Source organism: Aythya marila (assembly GCF_965140915.1).
Source record: "Aythya marila genome assembly, chromosome: 1".
NCBI classification, from domain to species: domain Eukaryota; kingdom Metazoa; phylum Chordata; class Aves; order Anseriformes; family Anatidae; genus Aythya; species Aythya marila.
Genome location: NC_139042.1, coordinates 8,761,280 through 8,786,187, shown reverse-complemented (window position 1 = coordinate 8,786,187; position 24,908 = coordinate 8,761,280). Strand labels below are relative to the sequence as shown.

The 24,908-nt window shown below is 40.7% G+C and overlaps 1 protein-coding gene across 1 annotated transcript; it reads left to right on the top strand.

The window, feature by feature from the left end:
- The first annotated feature begins 4,718 nt into the window (after window positions 1-4,718).
- Window positions 4,719-23,260, top strand: CTSC (cathepsin C). Its single transcript, XM_082784302.1, has 7 exons — window positions 4,719-4,926; window positions 6,312-6,457; window positions 16,093-16,259; window positions 16,707-16,862; window positions 18,449-18,564; window positions 21,253-21,384; window positions 22,095-23,260. Exons 1-7 carry the CDS (start codon window positions 4,764-4,766, stop codon window positions 22,595-22,597), a joined length of 1,383 nt encoding a protein of 460 aa, XP_082640428.1. The 5' UTR covers window positions 4,719-4,763; the 3' UTR covers window positions 22,598-23,260.
- Window positions 23,261-24,908: the final 1,648 nt, after the last annotated feature.

Here is a 24,908-nt window from a genome sequence, read left to right as displayed (position 1 = left end):
CAAGGTGAGTATAATTTAGGTAACAATGTAATGCATATAATTTAAGGAACTAGCATAACAAAGTGGAAAAGGCAGTTGTTTACTAACTTTGTCAGTGCATATGGGACCTGGTGACTCCCCTCTCCATGTTCCTTATGTACACACTCAAGAACCCATCTTACTAATTCTGTTTATGAAATTATTTTCTGTAATTGCTAGCAACTGTTTGAGTTGTTCCACATAGCGAGTGTCTTCACTTAAAACAAAGCAAATCAAAAAATAGGTTTATAGGTGCAACAAATAAATGCGTTAGCTACCTCCTCCTAAAAACCTCCAGAAGCAAGGCTGTGTAGTTTTACTGTGAAGTAAACAGCATCTGAAAGAAAGTTGTGGAGATCTGGGGGTCGGCCTCTTCTCACAGATAATTATTGATAGGATGAGAGGGAAGGACCTCAAGTTGCACCAGGGATTGCTCAGGTTGGAAACTAGGAGAAATTTCTTCTCAGAAAGAGTAGTCAGGCATTGGAACAGGTTGCCCAGGAAGGTGGTGGAGTCACCACTGTGGGGATATTTAAGGAAAGGCTGGACGTGGTGCTTAGGGACATGGTTTATTGGGTGACAGTGGTGATAGGGTGAGGGTTGGACCAGATGATCTTGGAGGTCTTATCCAACCCTAATGATTCTATGATTCTAGTTTTACTGTGAAGTTCAATCATGCATAAAAGAATATATTGTAAAGCTGGTTTAAGTACCCTGCAGTGAAAAAAAAAAAAAAAAAAAGAAAAAAGAGAGGGAGAGAAAAAAAGTCAGATTTTATATAGTGAGATAATGACCATGTATGAATTCATGCTCTGAAAAATAAGTCTCAGAGTACAGCTTTTCACTTTTTATCAGCATGTAATTAGGACATTGCTCTTGCCGAGAACCATCTGCAGAACAGCAACAACAGTCTCAGTAAGGAGTTAATATCAAAGACTGCATAGGATCATAAAAATACTTTTATTCTTGCATCTTTCCAAAACAGGCAAAAGAATTAATTAAGAATTCTCATGTTATGTTTAGCTTCTGTATTTTTAACAATTAGTTCCGTTATACTGTGCTAACAGCTTCAGCAGCAGTGGGGGTGATGATACACCAACTAAATTGCAGCAGGGTTGGCAAGGAGATATCATTTTTTAATTAGACAGATACAGCTGAAATAAGTGGATAGGCTTTTGTGCACAGGGATCCTTTTTCATTTCAGTTTTCCCTAACATTAGCTTTCTGTGAAGCACTCCACACACATAATCTTTATGTTCTCTCCTTTAAAGTTGTGGATGGCTCATTACCACTCAGGTCATGGTTAGCTCCCAGCCTGGGGAACTGACCTGACTGAATAACAACCACACCTGGGGTTTTTGCTTCCAAGATTATTTTCAGCCAGATCATTTCCTCACATCACTTCAACAAATGGTCACACAACTCTTTGACTAGAAATAAACACTTAATTTAGCATTGTTGCCCAAATTCTGACTATAAGCATTCAATATCTGGTGAGCTAATCTTCACATTTGTTGTCACTGAAGGAAAATCTCTTTGCTTTTCTCCATGCAATTGCTGCTGCTGGCTGTGGGGTTCCCCTGGGCTAGTTCTGGTGAGTACTGGATCTTTTGTGGAGCTGATTCAACTCCCTAAACCAGAAGAAAGCCTTTTTTTTTTTTTTTCCGCTACAGGATTTTGATTGTATATTTATTTTTGAGCCCCCCAACAGTGATTTCAGTTACCCTACAGAACAGATTGATGCATTCTGCAGCTGTCAGCAGGTTACTAGCTGCCCCTCTCTTTGGAGGCAATAAATCACTCTGTTGACTTGGTTTCTTCTGTGTGATTTTTCCCTCAGTCTCAGGAGTTTTGTAACACTGTTAGTACACAGAATTAAGAGGCTTTATAACAGATTTGATATAATTTCTCTTTCAAGAGATCAGGTAACATCTTACCTGAGTGTCATGACCAAACACAGAAAAAGTCCTTTGTGTCTGACACATGCAGGGATACTAATTCAAGGCTGTATTTCACTGCCAAAACTAGGGCTATCAATGCTTGTGAAAAGGACAGGGTTTTTTGTCTGTTTGTTATTTTTGTTTGTTGTTGGCGGTTTTTCCCACAGAAATAATTAAATCTGCATTACTATTGGAGACAAAGCACAGGGAGTCTTTACTTTGCTCAAAAAGGCAAAAATAAACTACATCTGAAGAGCAGAATTAGGGTGAACTGCACAGGCCAGGCTGAATTTAAATCACCTCTGCTCAGTTTCAGTGATGATTTTACATTATGTAAAATAAGCTTTATGTGCAATAATCTATTGTGACTCCAAAGCAATTAAAGTGAAATCAGTATGTTTTTATACAATGGCAACCTGCAGAGGCTACAAAATTAAACTGAAAATTGAAGTTCAAAGCACAGTACATATGCAATGGGGCAGGATCATCCAACCAGCATTGTGACGTGAAGATACCATAATCATTTTTTGCTCCTGCATAGATAATGTGAAGTACTGTAACAGATGTTTCCTAAGGTTACTGGGAAGTTTTGGTTTTCTTTTGGAAATTACAGAGCTTAATATATATATATAAATCTCTTTGGTGAAGAAAAGAGACTGTGTAGCCACCTCTCCTTAGTCAGGCTGCATCAGGAATGGCAAGGCACATGCACTGATATGGTAAGTCTCGCAGAATGTGTCTGCCTTTCAAAAAACAAATAGATTAAAAAAATAAATTAATAATAATAAAAAAAGCATAGACCTCTCTCTATATAATGTTATTATCTCTCTATATAATGTTATTATATACCCATAATAACATTATTGACCAATACAGTCTCAATGAAGTGAAACTGCATTTGTTTTCTTGTCTGTAACACAGGAAATTCTGCTTTTCCTACCAAATCAATGTTTCAAGATCCTCAAAAGACTGTCCCCCCAGAAATGATATGTATTTTTGGCTCTTTATCACCCTGAGTATGAACATATATTAGTTGGTTGTCCTAAGAGTCAGCAATAAAATGTTAAATTATTCCTCCCATGAAAGGTTGAAAAGATGGCATAAAAGCAAAGGGATGGACATAAAATAATGTATTGCTTGAAACTGTTAAATTTTATTGACTTATTTCTAATCTCCTGATTTAAACTATTATGAAAATAAATAGATAAATAAAATCAGGACATTTCTAGTTTAAATCTAGTTTAGCTCAGAAGTAAGTTTTGTCCCTGCCCATAGCAGAGGGGTTGGAACTGTATGATTTTAAGGTCCCTTTCAACCCAAAACATTCTATGATTCTGATTTAAAACTAAACTGTTGAGATCAGTAATAAGAGTATCTATCATGGAGATTTATACCAGTTTAGCAAAATTATTTTAAATTTATATCTGTAGTTAAGCTAGTGCTTTGTTTTCATAGCAAACACAGTACTATAGGCATTTATTATTCCCCTGAGAGAGGCTATTTTTTACATAACTTTGTTTTTAATTAGGGTGTATTTACTCCTCAGAGAGTCCTTTAGCTTTCTTGGTTGTATGTATAACTTTGGGGATGTGAAAGTATGTACATTTTGAATCTGGAGAGGCAGTGAAACAAGCACCACTTCGAGTGCATACTCAAATATGCACTGGGCTGCACTCAGAGGCTCAGTTTTGTGGAAACATCTCTGCCCTTTGAAAACACCCATGCTGTGCAAACAGTCTGGTCACTGAACCTGCAAGAATTTGCATGTTACAAAGTCTTACACAGTCTGGGGGATTTTTCTGCATTTTTGCAGGCTATGGGCTGGGGTTGACTGCCGCAGGTCTCTGGGGTCCCACATCCCATGGTGCTGTGTGGTTTTCTAGCCACAGTGTGCAGCTGGTGGGGAAACCCTGAGTCACCTTGTGCAGCTAAAACCTGTGGTAGATCAGTGGCCTTGTCCTCCACAGCTCCAAGACTCCTGCCTAAAATAACACCGGGGACTAAGCCTACTGGCCTGCCCCTCTCTGCTAGGACTTCTCTGAGTGTGGAGGTCTTGGCTTGGATTTTGGGGCACAGGCTCCAGAGATGACATTGCCCTTTACAGGGGAGGATGCCCTTCAGGGGAAAGATACTGTCTGGGGAGGTGAATGGGGTTTGGGGAGGACAAGGCACTTTGGAGAGAAGGAGTCATGTTGGGGATGAGGATGCCCTTTGGTTAGGGGGACTCTATTTAGGAGAGAATGGCATTGGAATGGGTTGCCCAGGGAAGTGGTGGAGTCACCATCCCTGGGGGTGTTTAGGGAAAGGTTGGACATGGTGCTTACGGACATGGTTTACTGGGTGATACTGGTGGTAGGGGGATGTTTGGACCAGATGATCTTGGAGGTCTCTTCCAAACCTAATGATTCTATGATTCCATTTGTGTGGGCAATGCCTTTTGGTGAGGAAGGTGTCGTTTGCAGGGGAGGTTGTCCTTTGGGCAGGACACTCTTTGGGGAGGAGGACTCCCTTTGGACAGGTCATTTTGAGGGGTTGGAGACACCTTTTGATCAGGAAGACATCCTTTGAGAAGGACACCCTTTGGCGACAAGGTCACTCTTTGTGGACAGTATCTCCCTTCACGGGGTGCCACACACCCTCAGAAAGCCCCTCAGAGCGGTAGGGCAGGCTCCGAAGCCCGGCCCCTCAGCGTAGCACGACCGGGGCCGCTCCGGGGCGGGCCCGGGGAAGCGGTGGGGCGGGGAGGCCGCGGCTCCCGCGTCCATTTTAAGGGCGGCTGCAGCAGGCGGCGGAGGGCGCGGCGCCATGGCAGGGTGGGCGCTGTGGGCAGCGGCCATGGTGCTGGCGGCGTTGCCCGCCGAGCTGGTGGCCGACACCCCGGCCAACTGCTCCTTCGCCGACCTGCTGGGCGCCTGGCAGCTCCGTGTCTGGCGGGGGGGCGGCCGGCACGGCAACTGCTCCCAGGCGGGTGAGAGCGCGGCGGCCCCGTCCCGTTCCCCTTTTCCCCGCCTGGGTGGATCTGTGTGTGGGTGTGGGGGTCCCCGGGTGTGGGTCGGGGTCCCCTAAAGCTCTGTGGAGGGGTCTCCGAAAGCTTCCACGCCCCCAGGCCTGAAAAGCGAAACTGGCGGTGAGGAAGCGGGTGCCTGCCTCTCCGGTGTGCTTGTTTGCAGGCGGCTTGTTTACTTTTTTTTTTTTTTTTTTTTTTTTTAAATCTGGGGCTATACCTTATAGCTCTTGACACTTGGTTGCCAGCAGAAGCTCATTAGTAGTGTGTTATTTAAGGTTTTTGGTTTATAATACCCGCTTTGGTGGTAGTGGGGCCCCCACATGCTGCTGGTTTTGCCAGAGCCTGAAGCAGCGTGCAGAGGTTGGTGCTGACCTCTTGACAGCTGGGCCTAAGGCAAAAAGTGGCTGATCTGAATTAAACTGTGTGAAAATTATCCTGTCTAGCTCAGGGTGACCACTGTGGGCAGCCCTGTTAAAGCACTCCCCTTTTTGTTGTTGTTTGTTTTGATTTATTCTTGTGTTATTATCTTTCTTGTATATTTTTGATTTGGATTCACCTAGACCTTTCTGTTTTTCTGCTGCCTCATGCTGGTTTGCTTCCTCCTTCACAGCTCCAGATGTCTTTCCTCTCAGCTCGGCCTCTCCTGAAAGTGGCTCTTAACAAAGTGGCTCTTAAGTGGCAAAGTGTGGTGTTGCTCCTGGGCTACACTGGTGTCCCAGGAGGCACCCAGCTGTAAAAGCTTGAGTCTGGTAACAGCAGGAGAAGTAAAAACAGCATTTCTCTTGGGAGCATAATAGTAGTGAGGAGTTATTACTTGATTATTATTTTACAGTATTATTTTAAAAGTAGTGTTAATGCATTGCATCTAAACTGTCTGTATTAGTTTGATCCCATCAGGCAAGTGTCAGGTGAGAATATGAGAGGTAAAGCTGGACCTGGCAGGGTTTGTAGTAGTGCTGTGAGGTAGTGTGGTGGCTGATAACTGAAACCACATGTTTAAGAGGAAGATTTGTCACTGCAGACACACTGTCTTGAGTGACAGAGTATACAAATCCTATGTAGCAGTGCATCAAGTTACATTTAAATAAGCTGATGCTTTCCTGAAACAGCTGTTTGGTACTGCTGCTGTTAGTAATTAAGTGTGCAAATACTGTCTAGCATTGCAGAATGAACATGTTCATGGTGATGGGTAAGTGAGGTCCCTAAGGTGTGTTTGCTTGATGCCTTTTTGCAGGAGGCTTTATGCAGCAAGTGTATTTTGGAAAAAAAAAAAAAAAAAAAAGATGCTCTTTACTAGTTCGTATTTTAATTGTAATTTTTGCAATGATTTTCTTTCTTTCTCGCAGGGCCTGTGGAAAAAACAGTGCTTGTGAATCTTCAGAAGTTAGATGTGGCTCAGGATAGTTTGGGCAATTATGGTTTCTTCACTTTGATTTACAATCAAGGCTTTGAAATTGTGCTAAACAACTACAAGTGGTTTGCATTTTTTAAGGTGAGTTAACTTGTGGTCTGCATCAGTGACTGTTGCTAAAAGATCTTGTTTTTCTGTTTAGTTTCTGAGCGCCACAGTAGAGAAGTGAGAACACTTCTTTCTCTTTGCCTGGATAACCAGACAAGTGATTGTTCTTAATGTAAGAAAACAGCCAAAAATGTTTGTTGGTGGCTGGGTAGGGAGAAAAGGGTAGAAGAGGTATTTGAAAAATCTGGTAACAATGCTGCAGCTTCTGATTCTGGGTATGCTTGCTTCAACTGAAGACCTTCGTGAAGCTAACTCTCCCAGTAGACTGGGAAGAATAGCCTTTTCAGTTTTCTTCCTGACAGCTTGCATACAAATGAAATACCAAACATAATTGCTTTTATGTTTCCTTAAAGATGTTCTCAAACTTATGAAATGTACCCTCCGCGCTGTAGAAAGGTCATCTGTTGTGGTTTAACCCTGCCGGCAGCTAAACACCACACAGCCGTTCACTCACCCTCCCCCCTCCCTCTCTGGGATGGGGGAGAGAAATGGGAAAGTGAAGCCCATGAGTTGAGATAAAGACAGTTTATTAAGACAGGAAAATAATAATAATAACAATAATGATGATAATAGTACTACTAATAATAATGTGCACACAACAAGTGATGCACAATGCAATTGCTCACCACCCACTGACCGATGCCCAGCCTAACCCTGAGCAGTCCGGCCCCCCACCCCCGGCTAGCCACCCCTATATATTGTTCAGCATGACCCCAGATGGGATGGAATACCCCTTTGGCTAGTTTGGGTCAGCTGTCCTGGGTCTGTCCCCTCCCAGCTCTTGCTGCACCCCCAGCCTGCCTGTTGGCAGGACAGAGCAAGAAGCTGAGATGTCCTTGGCTTGGTGTAAGCACTGCTCTGCAACAATTAAAACATTGGCGTGTTATCAGCACTCTTCTCATCCTAAGCCAAAATATAGCATTCTACCAGCTACTAGAAAGAAAATTAACACTGTCCTAACTTAAACCAGGACACCTGTCCTCCACTTTGGAGGATTTCTAGGAGCTGTAATTCTTAGGTCAGAGTAAGCCTTAAATCTTCAAGGAACCTTCCTACCCCATAGAACTTTTTTATTCTTAGTAATACTGTATTCTCCAGTCCCTGTTAATGACTTCAGGTCAAGCTGGAAACGACTAGTAGTCAGGGGATAGACCAGCGAAGGCCCACTTCCTAAGGAGCACTCTGCTGGTCAGCTGAGGAATGGCATTATGAATCTGGAGGGTGGCTTGAAACAATCTGCATGATAACTTGGATACTTGAGAGACACATGTTCTGTGCAGCAGGACTGCTCGGACACTGAGTGCAGCCCTCAGGAGTAGTGAATATGTTCCTTGGTTATTTTAGAAGGTGTGATCCTGTGTTTGGTTTCTGATGAATTGATAGTAAACACCCAGGCCTTGTCCAAGCATAAAATCTCTGAACCTTGGCTAGTTGTAAGGAAGGCAAAGAAATGACTTTTGTTTTAAATTGGCTTTCTGGGAGCTATTGTAGATAGTTTATTTCACAGCAGCTATTTTCATGTCATTGCTTTCAGATGCTAAGAAAAGTGAGTGATCTTTTCTTCCAGGGAGACATAGTCATTTCTATAAAGTAAGGTAAAGCTCAATGAAGCTCTAAATGAACTGTAGCTTCCTCCATGTCTATCGGAGTCCACTTAAGTTAAAAAGAAAAAACAGTGTAGGTTGTTGTTTTAAGACTGTCAGTGGTGTTCTTTGCACTTTAAAAGAAATGTAGCCTTTATCCAGAGGCATTACTGTTTTAAGACAGGGTCTTATATTTGAGCAAGAGCAAAGTTTGAGAGAGAAATACCTGATTGACTTTCTCTCATCTGTAGATATAATCGAGATAGTGACACTAAGCTACCATGATACGTATGCCCCGGTTTGGCAGATGATACAACAAAAACTACAGACAGTGAAGAGTACTCTAATTGAACAGATTTGCCTTTGAAGCTTATCGGACAGGGACACTCTGCAAGCTTTCCTACAGTGGGAGAGTGCCCACCTCGAAAGTTACAGGAATTGCTGCCTCTATGAGGGTAGTGGACTGCTGAATGTTGTAGTATTACCATATGAAGCTTGAATTCATGAACATCTCCAGCAGCTAGAATTCAGCAATCATTGCTGTCCTTGGCGGGCTCATAAAATCATAATTAAGGTTGGAAAAGACCCCCAAGATCATCTAGTCCAACTGTCCCCTCTACCATCAATATTACCCACTAAACTACATCATCTTAGGCGAGGCAGTTCAACTGACAGGTGGGAATCCTGAGGCTGATACCTTACACTGAAATGCAGTTGTTTCACATGTCAGTAGGGTGAGCAGTTGAGGAGGTGTTGATTATCAAACTAGTCCTTTAATGTGATTTGTTTAATCACAGAAACAGTGGCCTGATCAGAAAACTAGGCACCAACTTGAAGGCACTTTAGAGTCTCTGAAGGCTTTATTTACTGTTACTTTTCACTTGTGAAATATCTTCTCGGAAGATGAGATCTAAGTCAAGTGACCAATAAGTGCCAAGGAAGATACTAAATCAGCATTTATGAAAAGGAAGTACTCTGATAAGTTCTGTTAAGCAATATATCAAAAATAGTAGAATGCCCCAAAAAGGGTGCAAAAGGGATTATGAAAATTCTCGGAGACATGACTGAAGAGTGGCTGAGGATACTTGATTTGCTCAGCTTAGAACAGACTGAGAAGTGACCTCATTGCTGTCTACAGCTTCCTCTTGAAGGGAAGCAGAGAAGAGAGGTAATGATCTCTTCTCTCTGGTGACCAGGCAATGGGACACAAGGGAATGGCATGAAGTTGTGTCAAGGGATGTTCAGATTGGTTATTAGGAATAAGTTTTTTACTGAGGTTGTGGTTGGGCACTAGAACAAGCTCCCTAAGGAAGTGGTCGTGGTCCCAAGCCTGTCAATGTTCAACAAGTGTTTGAACAATGCTCCTTGATGCTGTCCAACTCTTAGGTTACCCTGTGGAGATATGAGTTGGACTTGATGATCCTTGTGGGTCCCTTCCAAACCAGGGTATTCTGTGATTCTATGACTTGGTTGTCATAGAATAATATGGTCTGAAAGGAACTTCAGGACATCTTAAGATCCAACTTGTTATTCAAAAACAGAGTGAAATACATGCCTGAGTATTAGTAATGCACGTTACCTTGCATTTCACAAATGTGAATCTGTCTTCGTCTTTCGTAAGTAAAACGGTTCAGTGTTAGTTTTGCAGTTGCTTTTGATATTGAGAAATAGGAAGCGTGTTTGTCCCATTGTTTAGTGGTAGGGATTCCATCAGCTAGACATGCTTAATTTGAAGACTTCTTTCCTTAAAAATTACAGAGAGGATTACAGCCTAAGTAATTTACCCTCTATAATCTTTCGTTCATGTTATTGCTGTAAAAGAAACCACCAAATCTTTATTGCTGTAAAAGATTACCAAAATGGAAGTACAGTGGCTAAAGGAGTATGAGGAAATATAGCAGCACGTAATAAATGCATTTTTTTTCCCTTCAGACAGCTAGTTGACTTTGGGCAAGAATTTGTAATACTGATCATCACCGAACTTATTTCACAATTGTCAGTGGTCACTAGAGTAGAAATGGTTCCTTACAAACCGCCTGACCTTATGACGTGTTGATTTTTTTTTTAACCCAGTAAATGTTGCATTACACATGAAATAGAAATACAAAATATCTAGTCTTGATAAAAACTGAAAATGGTTTCTTTCCTCAAATGCAATTTACACTCTTCTAGGATTGATTCCATTGCTGTCTCCTATAAAACTTCTAGGGGAAGATAAAATACCCAGTTCAGAGCACACTTAGAAGTTGTTTTTTTTTTTTGAAGAATGATTGCTTATTGTTTAAAATAACCCTACCATTTGCACCCGTAATAACTTAATCGTAGCAGACTTCACTTGCTTCGTGTTGGTCATAATCTAGCAGTCCTTGGAGTAAAATGGGGTGAACTAGAAAGCTAGAGATGGCCTTCCTACCTGGAAATGGAGCAGTGGAGCAAGAGGAAAGCATGAAAGCCATTTCTTAGAATATTGCGTAGCCTTGATTACTATTTAGAATGTGGTAAGTCATTAGATGCGGTCCCTTTGGAGTTCATGGAAAGGAAGAATTATCAGTCTGCCAGCACTCTTGCTTTATAGCAGGAAGATACAGAATTGTTATGTCTAATGCAGAGTAATTGCATATTGGTTTTTACTACTTGATAAAATGACTTAGTTTTATTCTGAAATAACTTTCCAATTTACTCACTGCTCTGGAGTTACAGATTCTGGATTGGCCTTTTTGGTTCATGAACAGTTTGATTTTGATTTCCAAAAGAAAGATCTTATTTATGAGTCACTTTGGAAGAGAAACATAGTTTATCCTAGCATTTCAATAATTTAGACTATTTCCCACTTCTAAAATGTTTTTTTTTTTTTTTTTTTTTTTAATATTGTTATAATGTGATAATACAGAAAATAAAATTCCAAGGCTGGTCTCATACCATCCCTTAAGACTTCTGCTCTTCTGAAAATGCTTACAGAGCAGCCATAACACAGAATTTGCACATCTCCTTTTGTGGCTGTGGGTTTGGGCTTGTCAGGAAACCCATTGTTTTCTGTCATTGTTTTAAAGCTTGCTCATAAATTTTAAGCTCAGTTTGCTGCGCTGAAGTTAAATTATGTGGCTGAAAACCCAATTGCAACAGAACAGAAAGTATCCTGACTCTACTATGATGCTTTAGCACTTTCTTCATACTCTGCCATTGAGCAGAGGACAGAGATGCTGGGCTAAATGCTGAGTTGTATTTCAGCCAATACAGTACTTTATGTGTCTCAACCATAGAGGTTCAATTAAGTACTATCTGAACTTGCAGTGTATTTTTGCTTAATGTTAAAGAATCAAACTTTTAATAACTAAAAGGAATGCTGTGGGCTTGTCTAAACTGTGGCCTTAGCAGAGCTACTGCACTACATGGATACAGCCTGTTTGATAATGCACACTTCAGTTAGTGGGTTTTTTTTTTTTTTTTAATAGTCTTTTGTTCTTGTGACTTACTAAACAGCCACATACTCAAATTTTTGTAGGACCTCACAGACTTTACAAGCTATTTGTTCTTTCACCTGGAGACTATGGGCAAATGACTTTCAACACAAAAGGAGTGGATTGGGTGAGCTCACCAATGCATTTGTTTTCCGCAGATTGCTTTAATAGAATAAGTAAATAAGGACTAGCACTATTGTACTTATATACTTTTGCATAGGCTTGTCTATCTAGACTTGCCAAGTTAAATGCAGTTTCTTACTGGATTTGTGCATTGTGCTTGTCACAAGTCATGGATATTCTGCTTGGTGTTTGCAGCACACAACTTGTTTGTTTATGGGATTGCACACTTATTTAATGTGTGCTGCTGAAACAGCACACATGCTGAACTTGGATGGGAAGTAAGTGTGCTGACGCCTGGCAGAAGCCTTAGCATGTGCTTCTGCTGGATAATGTAAGGACTCTCTGTATGGCTACACAATATACCAGGCTGTAAAGTGTTTTTCAAGCGATACCAATAGCAACAGCAGTGGAATAGTATAAAAAGCTAGAATGAGTCTGAAAGGAAGATCGAGGCCTATTTGTTTCAATCATTTGATGTCTAATAAATGCTGAAAGAGGCTACTGCTTTGGAGAGAGAGTCTTGTAAAAATCTAGGTTTATCCCTTAAGTTAAGCGGTATTACGGATTTGAAGGGTAGACCATCCAGTGGATAAGCAATTGGCTCGATGGCTGCACCCAGTGAGCAGTAGTCAATGGTTTCATGTCCAGGTGGAGGTTGGTGACGAGTGGTGTCCCTCAGGGGTCTGTCCAGGGACTGGTGCTTTTCAATAGCTTCATCAGTGACACAGGAGATGGGATCGAGTGCACCCTCTGCTAGTTTGCAGATGACATCAAGCTGAGTGGTGCAGTCAGTACAACAGAAGGAATGGATGCCATCCAAAGGGACCTGGACAGGCTGGAGAAGCGGGCATGTGTGAACCACATGAGCTTCAACAAGACCAAGTGCAAGGTGCTGCACCTGCACCTGGGCTGGGGCAACCCCAGACGTGAGTATGCCCTGAGCGAAGAACTCACTGAGTGCAGCACTGCATAGAAGGACTTGGGGGTTCTGGTAGATAAAAGGTTCAACATGAGCCAGCAGTGTGTGCACTTGCAGACCAAAAGGCCAACTGCATCCTGGGCTGCATCAACAGAGAAGGGGCCAGCAGGTGTTTTTTTTTGATATTCCTGAAATGTACATGCTAGAGTTGGTAATGCTATTTAATTCTGTAAATCAATTGAATATTGATTTCTAACAATCTTAGTTGGACTCACATAGCTAGCAATGTGATTCCTGCTGTTTCCCTGAAATGTAAAAGTGAAAGCATAGATTCCTAAACTGCATAATGCATGTTCTTTGGAGGAAAAAAAAAAAAGCATGTAGTTTGTGTTTGCTTGCAAGATAGTGTTTTGTTCTGATAGTCTCACTTTCTGTGCTTGTAGAGTAGGGTATCTGCAATCCCGTTCTAGTTTAGAATGTACTTCCTGTATTAAAATACATAGCTGCACTTGTAAATTTGATGAGAAACAAGGGGTAAATCTTCCCCAAATTATTAGTGTATGGGGTAATTCTGCTTCCTAGAACTTGAGTTGGCTTTTTGCCTGAACATTGCTTAAATTGTGAACAACAGATTTAAGAGGAGGGGATGGCAGCCTGTGTATGTTGCAATGCTGTATCCAGCAAGATCTCTGTCCTTTCTTTCCTGTTAGGGAGATTTAAAACTTAAAACTTTAAACAGTTAATTTTACCAACACTAGAATTACATTTAGATTATGTTGTGATGACCTATGCAATCAAGACCAATAAAATACCGGAAAGTTTACCTGGGTTCAGGTATCTAATAGCAAGCCTTGAAGTTCAGGCACATGAAATATTCTAAGGTTAGGATTGGAATTGTTTAGCTAACTTCTGGCATTAAATGAAGTCATGTGAGATGTCTCACTAGAAAAAATAAGTATTTGAAATGGAATTCAAGTTTCATGTTTTCAAGTCTTAGAATTTGAACTGTGAGTGTAGTTTGTTTGACTTTTCTACAGGATTTGTTCTGAAACGGTCAGATTATGTTGGATTGAGTGTACTTGAAGCTGCAAAAATGAGCATTGGCTTATGAAACTATCACATAGCATGGCTGCAGTGGTCCTTTTTTTTTTTTTTTTTTTTTTTTTAACAAAAAAGGGGAAACCATGTTTGTAAGACAGCAGAGAAAGTGGATGCAGTAGTGCAGTAGTAGTCCAGCAATTGCTGGTGGTCACTGCTGCATGGCTGTTATCCTCTGAAGCATGCTGTTCTGCTGGGAGTTCTGCAGGTGTGGTGGTCTGCCAGCAGCTTCGGTAGTTCAGCGCCATAATTTATGTGCAGCCGAGTTGGTGATTGTGTAGCTGGTGGTACTGACTGAATTAACACTGCTGAAGTTGGTCATGCCCCTGTCTGCCTGTGCTTTGAGCAGGCATACTTAAAGCAGATCCTCTAAAACTGGTACTTCCAGATTTGCTAAATCTAACCTTGTCAGAGCTCTTGTCTGATCTGGTTATGAAATCCTACATGTGGTTACCAATGAAATACTGATTTAATTGTGTACCCTTTAGGAGTAAGCAGTTGTTGTCATTGTTATGGCAGCAATGACTTTGAAATCTCAGTTTGGCTCTTAAAACACACGGCTCATTTGGGAATTAGCTGGTTCTAGGAATTAAGCACAAATGCTGTTTAATGGCAAATGTTGTTGAACAATGGACAAACAAGGCAAGTTGTAGTTTCAATTTGCGATTTGGCTGATAACTCATTACCTTTTTTTCTCAGTGTGAATAAGTCCTAAATCTGTGCTGCTTGTTATGAATTAATATAATTCTTCATGCTAGACAGGGTCTGCATCTGAATGGTATCAAAAGCAGGCCTGTTCCTTGAGTATTTTTCAAGTATTCAGCTTCAAGGCCAGTGATTATCAAGAATGGTTGTGTATAGTCTTGTTTAAATCTAGGTGTGTTAGGTCACCCTGTTTGGCAAGAAGTGGGTTGGACTAGATGATCTCCAGAGGTCCCTTCCAACCTCAATCCTTCTGTAAAATCAGGCGGCTCTTAAGAAGGGCGAGTAGGTATTCATTTACACTATTGTGTAGAGCCAAATACAGTGCTTTCATGGTAACTTATTGATGCAAAGCCAGTAACTTTTTGTTTGTGTATGTATGTTTCAGTAATGCTGTTGTGAAGAGGGTATTTCTCAAAAGTTATCTCTGGACCTTGCCCTTGTATTTGGCCAAGTGTACTTCTGCCTGATACTGTGAAATCTTTCTTCACAGTAAGATGTGATCAACAGAACAAAATAACAGTTTATCCTTTTAGTGCCTGATCAACAAACATGCTTGTTTTGCTAGACAAGCATGGATTTAGATGTGAAGCCTCTGCAACTTCCAAACTGGGGACAAAGTAAACTCCCGTTGTTCTAAAACAGTCAGAGGATTAAAACCTTTAGTTATACTCTTCTGATTGATAGACTTAATTATTTCATTGTCTTCTCCTTCAATTTTCCTGTCAAACCGTCATACTCACAAACTTGCTCTGTGGTCTATCTTGAGGCGCTTCCATTGCTGTAAGCCACCATCTTTTTCACTGAAGAGGCTGATCAGCATTTTGTTGAAATATATCTCCAAATCCATATGTCATATGTACATATGAAACTTGAACAGGATGGGATTTAATGAAGACTCCTTGGATTAGGAAACCTGGATTTCATTGAAGTAATCTATGATTAGAAAAGCAAAGGTAAAGGTTTTGTAGTATGAATTTCCAAGTTCCTGTGTAACTTAATACTAAACAGACTTGCGCCATGAAGGATGAACCTTAAAAGATTCCCCATCCCCACCCTTCATCTCCCTAAAAAGGCATTCTGCTAAGAAAGAATTGGTAATTTAGTAAACTTTTTCATGCAGCGGGGTAGCATGTTAGTTGTAGGTGTCGTATGCAGATGTACTTCACTGAATAGATTCATGTATTATTATTCTTCCGTGGTGGAATGAAGACCCATGGACTTGCTACTTGATGCTTTAGTAATGCTCTCCTACTCCCCTCCCCCCCCCAATTCCTACTGAGTTGCACTCAATGGATCATCCTTTTAGTTTCTTCAAACATTTGCAGCAGTCTATGGTTACTTTTGACTAGATAGGGATGTGGTGCAAGAATCCACAGGGGCCTTGAACAGAATGATAAATGTTAAGATGTCTATTACACTTTATCTACAAAATTAGCTGTTCAACCCAAAGAATTACTATGCATTATTTGATACAAGTACTGATAACGTGGTATGTTGTTAAAGGTGCAAGTCACAGTCCTTTAGCAAGTTGATAAAACTGTTTTCTCTCATTTACCTGATGTTCTCCTGATGCTTTCTTTTGAAATCAAACATGATGTAGGTTGATCTAGAATGTTTGGCCACTTCCTCTGAAACAGAACAGAAAGCAGCTGGGTGGGTAGGGGCTACTGGTATGCTAGCAAGTGCAAGTATTTAACACAACATAACTTCTTCACATTACAGTATAAAAAGGAAGGCCAGAAGGTAACCAGCTACTGTAATGAGACTCTACCAGGCTGGGTACATGATGTACTTGGCCACAACTGGGCTTGCTTCAGTGGACAGAAGATTTCTTCATCTCCCTCAGATATTCATGTAAACCAGCTACCTCTCCAGAAACCCCAAGGAAGGTAAGCAACAGATAAGTGACCTTTCACTGGATAAAACATTTGGTAACTGTGCTTCAGGTTTCAGCAGAAACCATATGGATCAGTTCTGTGGCTGGGGATGAAATTAATGCCAGTGATAATGTTGGAATAAACCTTGAATGTACAAAGACAGGGGAGGCTGTGCCAATCATATCACACAGATGCTCCTTCAGTCTGTGTTTTCCTGCAGTTACAGTTGAAGCCCAATTACAAAACTGGCATGTCTAAAAGAGATGGTTGTATCCTGCCAGTTATAGGCTCTTAAATTACAGAAACCTTGCTTTGATCCAATGATTGCATAGCTCCTTATTAATACATAGCAGAAGACTATTCCAGAATTAGAGCCTTCTCCATATTTAGTTTGGAGAATGTTTTTACATTTCAATCGCTGTCGCTTTCTTATCATGCTATTTCATTTCTTGTTTGCAGACTTTCAAGCAGACGCTATGTGCACAACTTTGACTTTGTAAATGCTATCAATACTCAACAGAAGTCCTGGAGAGCAACAAGATACAAGGAGTATGAGAATTTTGCCCTGGAAGAGCTAACTAGGAGAGCTGGGGGTCTCTATTCCAGGACTTCAAGGTACTGCAGCCTTTTGCTTTCTCATAAGGCTACATCCACTGCTGCCAAAAATCTGCTTGTATTTATTTATCTTGACCTTTCCTAGCTGGGTTTTGGCTTGTAGTTTAGATGTTTAATGTTTCAAGCCCTTCATCTCACTTTCGTAGAGTTCTAACATATTTCACCATTTGAATGAATATTCTTAACAATTGTTGTGTAAAGCAGTTGTGACAAATGGGGTTACCCACCCTTTAATCTTGCCCAGTAACTTTCTAGTGTGTTCATACCCACAAAGAAGTGGGGACAGTGTTAGGTGCAATCTCACACACCTGTCTACCCATCAGTAGTTTGCCATAGACTCGAGACTGTACATGACAGTCTTCCTGGTCCTCCTAGTTCATAATTGCAATTAAAAAGCAGGATTCTGTTACTAAACACAAATAATGAAGCTTTTCTGAAGGAAGTTCTTGGTTACTTTGGCAACTTGCCTTGCCAGCAGCCAGGGTACTCCCTGCTGGGAGTGTAGTGAAGTAGAATGAAGTAGCCTTGTGAGTATGTTTAAGGTCTTGCAGGTCACATGACAGAGTTGCAATAAGAATGGATGCATGGTTCTCCTTATAATTCTTTAATGTGAGAACTAGAGGTCTTTGATTCAGAGTTTCCCTTTGGCTATTTTACCTTTATATTTTCATATTTCCCACTGCTATGGGTAGAATGCTGCTGATTCTTCCAAGCTGTGTCAATTGTATCTTTTTGGAAGAAAGTCATACAATACTGTAATTGACTTGCATGGGAGGATTGTGCAGATGATCATGATGTCATTTGTAGACAGATGTTTCCTTGTAGGTGGTGTTAAATACAAAAACCTCTTTGGAAACTGCACCGTGCAGTCCTATGACAGTGTTTTTTCATGCTAATGCTTTCAGAACAGACTCCAGTGCCTGGTGTTTGTGAATGACACTTGATGCACAAGTTATGGGACGAGCATCAGGTTGTGAATGCTGCATGCAGGAAGCTCTTGGCTTGCTGGTACATGAGCATCACTTGGCTGCAAGTGGTAAATGAGGACAAGAAGCACTTAGTGCTGCTTTAATAGTCACAGTAAAAACTTGCTCCAGGGAAGTCTCTTGGGCAAGTGGGACTGCAATTTTTGAAGTGTTGATATAAGCCATGACATAGTGTCTGCAATTAAACAGTCTGTACTTGCTGTCAATGCATGCTGCTGAGGCGAGGTGCCCTCTGCAGATAGAGATTCTGCATACCTGGTTGTAGAAGAGAGATCACGTAGCTGTTGCAGAACTACATTGCTACCGTTGCTGAGAGTTACCTTGGCACTTCTGACTAGTTCAAAAGTATTTGACCTAACCAGCTTGTAGATGCTTCATAATACAGTTCACTCTGGGAGGGATTTGAGTAGGTCTTGCATCCTGCTGAAACTAACCTTTTGAGATTGATGCCCACTCAGCCTTGATGGAGACTATTTCAAATCACTTAGTATGAAACTAAGCAACCAGCTGAAGCTGGAAGATGGCAACAATGTTACATGATCATTTCCTTACCTACTGTGATATGTTACTCAGAAGTATATTTTTTTTCTTATTTTTTAGACCAAAGCCAGCACCTCTAACACCTGAGTTACTGAAAAAAGTTTCAGGCTTACCAGAATCCTGGGACTGGAGAAATGTGAATGGTGTCAATTATGTCAGCCCTGTTCGGAATCAAGGTAAAAAAAAAAAAAAAAAAAAACCTCTGGATGAAATGCTCTAGAGTTCCTTAGATACACTGAGATACTTAGATACTCCTTAGAACTCTGTATCCTGCTGTTAGCAAGATCTTATCCCACTTTTTTAGTGTCCTGTAGTTGATAGATGGTATCTTTACTATGAATAACTTGTGGAAACTGGGTGGTGTGCTGGCTGGCAACACTTGGCGAAAATGCAAAATACAAGGTGCTAGTGGTGGCAGTGCTGTTATACAAACAGCAGGGTCTTTGGCTGGAGTGAAAGCCAGCAACCACAGTGCTCTGCATAAAGACAGTTGTCAAGACTTGTCCAGATAGTCACAATCATGGCTTTTTGCATGCTGAAAGAACTGATCTATGTTTAATTATTTACTTAATTCCTGCTGATGGCAAATTAGCACACAGCTTTAATGAATAAATCCATGAAAATTGTTTATGCTACTCCCAAATTGTATCACTTTCCTAACTTTAGGAGTTGCTTAAATGGCTAGTTGCAAGAAGAGCTGTTGGTTGTTGTGAAAAATATGTATGCTGATAGATACATAATACCTGTGGAAAAACAAGTGTTAAACATACCAAAATGGTGTTCTTCTACTCTATAGGCAGTAGTTTTACAGCATTGTGATGCAAGATAACTGTTCTACCTCTTAATTAGATACCTATATACTGGAAAGCAGATGTGGACTAAGTTAATATGTCCCTTTCCTATATTTACAAACAAATTTGCATATGCTGGTAGCTATCCAGTTACAACTTTTAGGGGAACAGAATATATTTCTTGCCACCATGCTAATGCTACTTAAATTACTGGTCATTGGTTTATGGTTTAGTTTTCTGCCAAATTCTGCCAGCTAGTTTCCTGGTAGCAAAAGCATAGAAAAGCTTGTGCATTCTTTGTGTAATACTGCAAGACATGGCAGGCTTTGTGGAACTAGAGTTGTCTCATATTGTAATACTTATTCCTAAGATGGTAGCATCCCTACTATATAGTCAAAGCTGATCTGAGTCAGGTTGCTTATAGAGCATTAATGGCCTTTTTCAGCCAAGAAACTTGTCTTCTAGAAGACAGCCCTGTCATTGTTTATCAGATTTACTAGGGGGAGAGGAGGGAAATGTTAGCTTTAGAGTTCCAATTCCTATGAGTTTCTGTAAGCTTTTCTTTTTTTTTTTTTTTCAGATCAAAGTATATGGATCAACTGATTTTTCACTGGGTGCCCTTTTTACCCCTCATCATTTAACAACCCTTCATGTTGAGTTAATGGAATCTGATTTGGCTGAAGCTTTAGTTAACTCTGGAAGAGAATTTCTAGAAAGTCTCAGTAAAGGAGCTACTCTTGCAACTGTGTTGACTCTAATAGTGTTAGTTTTAGATAGTGATAGTTTTCACATTAAGAGCCTCACAAATACCCCTGTGGTAACAGGTTTAAAAAAAAAAAAAAAAAGTAACTGCCCCTACAGACTTCCAGGTTGAAATGACTGCATTTGGTGTGCAAAGTACACCAAAAATACAGCAGCTTTTTGAAGCACAGCACATCTTGTATGCTCTGACTGTACAATGAGTGGGAGGCACCTTTCACTGTTTCAGTTAGCCCCGCTGGGCAAAAAGCATTCTTGTTCAGGCTGATTTTTGCCCCTTTTCCTCAGAGACGCATCTACCTGAATGAAGGTACAATTTCAGAGTCTTGCTTTTGTAATAACTGTGCTTTTACACACCTACACAGTTCAGGAAAAAGTATTTTGTTTTGTTCCTCGTGCCTCCCTCCTTTTCATAGCTCTGCAGTACTTGACTTGCCTACTGTCAGAAAACAAAAGGAAATCGGGCACCTTGGTGACAATCAGTAGATAAAATAGGACCTCATCCAAGTAATTGTCCTTCCCTGTGATGGTTGTTCTTCTACTTCCAAAGGCTTTTAATGTGTTACAGAAAGTTTCTAGGGAGTGAAGAGGCCTAAAACTAGAAGCAATACTAAATTTTGATTCAAAGGTAGGGAGACTTAGCTCTTTGCCAGGCAACAGAAGGGAGATTTAAGTACCTCTGAAAAGCCAGCGTACAATTAGATGTCCTTGGAAAGTAAGGGGAATGGGATGAATCCATTATATCAAACCCAGTGTTTATACCAGTAGACTCTCCAAAGTGAGTTATTTTATGGGTAGTTCTAGAGGTGGAATACTTTTAACAGAAAGTTACAACATTAAATACATGGATAGTTCTAAATTTCAGCTTATCAGTATTCGCTTAAAATAGTTCAGTGTCCCTTAGCAAATGTGCAACATAAAGGGTTATAGTCTGAGGCAGCAGGTTGTGAGCCTTCTCTGCTGTAACATGGTCTCTGTAGCTGCATTCTGTGTGAATAGCATGGATGTTAAATGATACTGCTGGAAAGTACTCAGGAGCAATATATTGTCTCTTATTCTCGAATAAACTCGGTGTTGCTTAAAAAGTTGCTAAAAGTGTTTTGAACAGAACTGCTCACATGCTTAATAGCCAGATGTATATTTAAAGTTCTCGTGCTATCAGTGTTGAACTTCTAATTACTCTAAGATGGTCTTGCAGATTTTGACTCTTCTCAGTGCACTCCAGTAATAGCAGTACCTGAATGCAGGTGACTTACTTTGTTTATGTTACTGTCTGCTCTTCAGGTTTTGTTTTTTTTCTATTTCTCTCCTCAGCCTCATGTGGTAGCTGTTATGCGTTTGCCTCCATGGGCATGCTGGAAGCAAGAATACGTATCCTCACAAATAACACTCAGAAACCAATCTTTAGTCCCCAGCAGGTTGTGTCTTGCAGCCAATATTCTCAAGGTAAGTACACTAGTGCGTATGAAGTTAACTTTCAATAATAATGACACTGCAGAAGTATATGCATAATTTCCACACCTTTCTGTGAACCAAGTCACCTGGCAGGCTATATTATTGTACTTGTTTTGAAAGTGGTAAATATTCCAGAGTTGCCAGCCCACCTTGCAAAGAGGTGGCATTGAACCAAGAGTTCATGGCCCCTCACTAAGGACGTTACTGGATTTTAAGTAGCTCTGCCTGAGAGATGGAGAACAGAGATTGAAGGAACAGGGCTGAAAACATATCTAGGTTACAAGGCATGCCTAGAAAGAGGAACCAAGTATCCTAAAAGCATATTCAGAGAGAAGGAACATATGGGCAGGGGGAGATAAGCAAAAGCAATGACTAAGGCTTCAAATTTCCAAAGGAAGAATGGTACCCAGTATATGACAACTTTTTTACAGCATGTAACTAACTGCTGTTCCTGATGGGGTGTCAGGAGCAAATGGATGAGGAGGTGGTTCATGCATTTGTGTTCCCTGAACAGCTCCAATGTGCTCTGAATTTTATTTTGTGTGTTTTAGAAAGATAGCTATATCTAATTGGAATACTAGGATTATCAGAGTCACTGCAGCTTGTGTTCAATACTGTAATCTGTGTTTCAAGATTTGAGTAGGAAATTCTCCTACATCAAATAACTCTTGAAGGGAATTAACCAGATATTTTTTGTTTAGGTTGTGATGGTGGTTTCCCATACCTCATTGCTGGGAAATATGTCCAAGACTTCGGTGTGGTGGAAGAGGACTGCTTCCCTTACACAGCTCAAGATTCTCCATGCCTGTTCAAGCGTAGCTGTTACCACTACTACACTTCTGAGTACCACTATGTTGGTGGTTTCTATGGAGGCTGTAATGAAGCCCTGATGAAACTTGAGCTTGTTCTGGGTGGGCCAATGGCTGTTGCCTTTGAAGTTTATGATGATTTCATGCTTTATAAAGAGGGAATCTACCATCACACTGGGCTGAAGGATGACTTCAACCCTTTCGAACTGACTAATCATGCTGTCTTGCTGGTGGGCTATGGTAAAGACCCAAGAAGTGGTGAGAAGTTCTGGATTGTCAAGAACAGTTGGGGCACCTCATGGGGAGAAGATGGTTACTTCAGAATCCGCCGTGGCACAGATGAATGTGCAATTGAAAGTATTGCAGTGGCTGCAACTCCTATCCCAAAACTATAAATGCACAAGTGTTTGTCTAGTGCCTTTGTCTGAGAAGCAAATCCCCAGCCATAAGAACATACCATTGTGTTTTTTTTAAGAGACTATGATTGAAATATGTACCCTAGCTTAAACAGGAAAGCTTTAATAAAATTTTCCAGAACAGAGAAGACAGTTTCCCTGGGTGAGAGTAAGAATACTGTAAGCTGTTCTATGTACTGTAGGCTTCCTCTCTGGAATCTGACAGTAGATCATCTAGAATGCGGTTGCCATTTTGGTAACAGTGGTGATGGTTATTTGTCATTAGATAAACTTTTTTTTTATTTCAGTCACCACTTGCATTTTCTTCCATGGACAATCTTGCACTTCAGATTTCAGAAGGAAGCAACTGCTATGATAATATGCAGCTACCCTGAAAGGACATTATAGTGCCTTATTTCTCAGAAATCATGAAGTCACTGCAATTTAGAACTTAAGTGCGCACTGGGGAGAGAGTGGGCAATTTCATTGATTAAAAGGAAATTTTAAAGCTTTAAGTGTCCTGCAAAAGCTGCAAGTTAAATCCTTATGACAAAAACCAATTCTATGTTTTGGGATGTTACTAAATGTTCCAGTTCTAGATTTTATTGCTGTGCTTTGCAATTGATCATCTCAGAGTTCAATAAAAAACACCCCATTCCTTTAGGAGTTTGTACTTGTGGAATTAGTTCTTTATTTCTGTGACCTATCTTAAGTTTTGAACTTGTCAAGAACTTGGTCCTTTACCAGGTTGTAAACTGATAGGGAAGGAGGATGAGAGGAAAGATGAACTAAAAATCATACAAGTGAGACCAAGGTTCTCAGCAACACAAGGTTGGCAATACCAAGCAAGACTGTCCAGGAGCATGGTAGTCCTTGCTGTGGATAAGGGACAACTTATTCAGTAAACTGGCTAGTTCCCCAGTAATCTCTGTTCATCTCTGCCTTATTAACTTTAAATATACAGGGTAGAAGAGTGGCACTGAGGAGGGGGGTTGCAACACTTGGAATGAGCCATTTCTTTCTAGATGAAACTTAGCAACAGTACTTAGTTACTGCAGTACTGGTCATTGCTGTTCCCATCAGTAGGTATGAGTGGCTTACAGGTGAGGAGACCTTGTTTCTTGAGTAGAAAATAACTTTGGTAATCTGCTACAACTAATGACCAAACCAGTATTTTATATATATAGAAAATACATCCTTCCCCCCCACCCCCCCTTTTTTTTTTTTTTTTTTAAGGGCATGGGGATCTTTATAAATGTTTATAAATGGTTGTCTGTTTGTAATCAAAATGTTTCATTTAACTTAAGTGGGAAAACTCTTTTTTTACTTCAAGAACTGCTTGACTCAAACTTGCTTTTACTGAGGGTCAGGGGAAGTATGGCTTTGTGGTTTTGGCTGCTCTTTTTGAACCTCCTTGCCAAAAAGTATCCAACCATGTTAACAAGAGTCTCAAGAATAGTTTTTGTTGTCCATTGGATCTTACTAGCTGAGGCAAGTGGGGGTGGGAGGGGAGAGCAGGGCACTTTCAACTTATTCCTTTCCACTTGGATTATGTGATACTGCTGCAAAACTGGGCTATGTCCTGTAATGACTTAATGCTGTGGTAGGGGGTGCATTACACCAGGAGGATATGTAGTTCTCCCACACAATTATTTGCCTGAAATGCACAACCATGCATACATTTTCTTTTGTGTTCTCTTCCTGTTTCCTCCTATACTAATGCTTTCCCTGGGAAAAATGTTGCTGGGGTGGGAGAGGCAATATTGCTCTTCTTTCCCCTTTTGTGGAATAGGGAAAGGGATGGCAGGGGCACAGCTTTCCCTTAGTAATCTATGCATGGTTTGTGTCTGCTGTGTTACCATGCATAATGAAATGGTGTGATGGTTCATGTGCTGATAAACAACTCTCAGTAGGTCACCCAACAACCTTTAAGCAGGGATTGATTTGAATTACAGTAATAAAACTAAAGCTGAAAATTGCTTGAAACAAAGCAATCAGGAATGAAAGAAATTGTTGCCTGTGCTGTCATTATGGAAGAAAACAATACTGGCTGCACTGCAATGGCAGCAGCGTGCTGCCTGCTATATTGGTGTTACAGCTACACAGCTTGACCTAATTTGGATGACAGCTTTTCTGTATGTCTGCAGCCATGCTGACACAGGTATGAACTCTTATAAGGTACAGAAGATGGTCTTCTACATATAGGTGGTCTGCAGGCTTTCTCTGTTGCCTGCTTGTAGTTTCACTACACAGGTACAATGCATTTTAAATGTCAAAATAAACAGGTATTTTCCTGATTTTTTGGCTTTGC

Bases quoted from the DNA above. Each gene is read 5' to 3' on its own strand.
- CTSC (XM_082784302.1), top strand. From the start codon at position 4,764: ATGGCAGGGTGGGCGCTGTGGGCAGCGGCCATGGTGCTGGCGGCGTTG. The intron at 4,927-6,311 runs GTGAGAGCGCGG...TCTTTCTCGCAG, and splicing joins CGGCAACTGCTCCCAGGCGG to GGCCTGTGGAAAAAACAGTG. The intron at 16,260-16,706 runs GTAAGCAACAGA...TCTTGTTTGCAG, and splicing joins CTCCAGAAACCCCAAGGAAG to ACTTTCAAGCAGACGCTATG.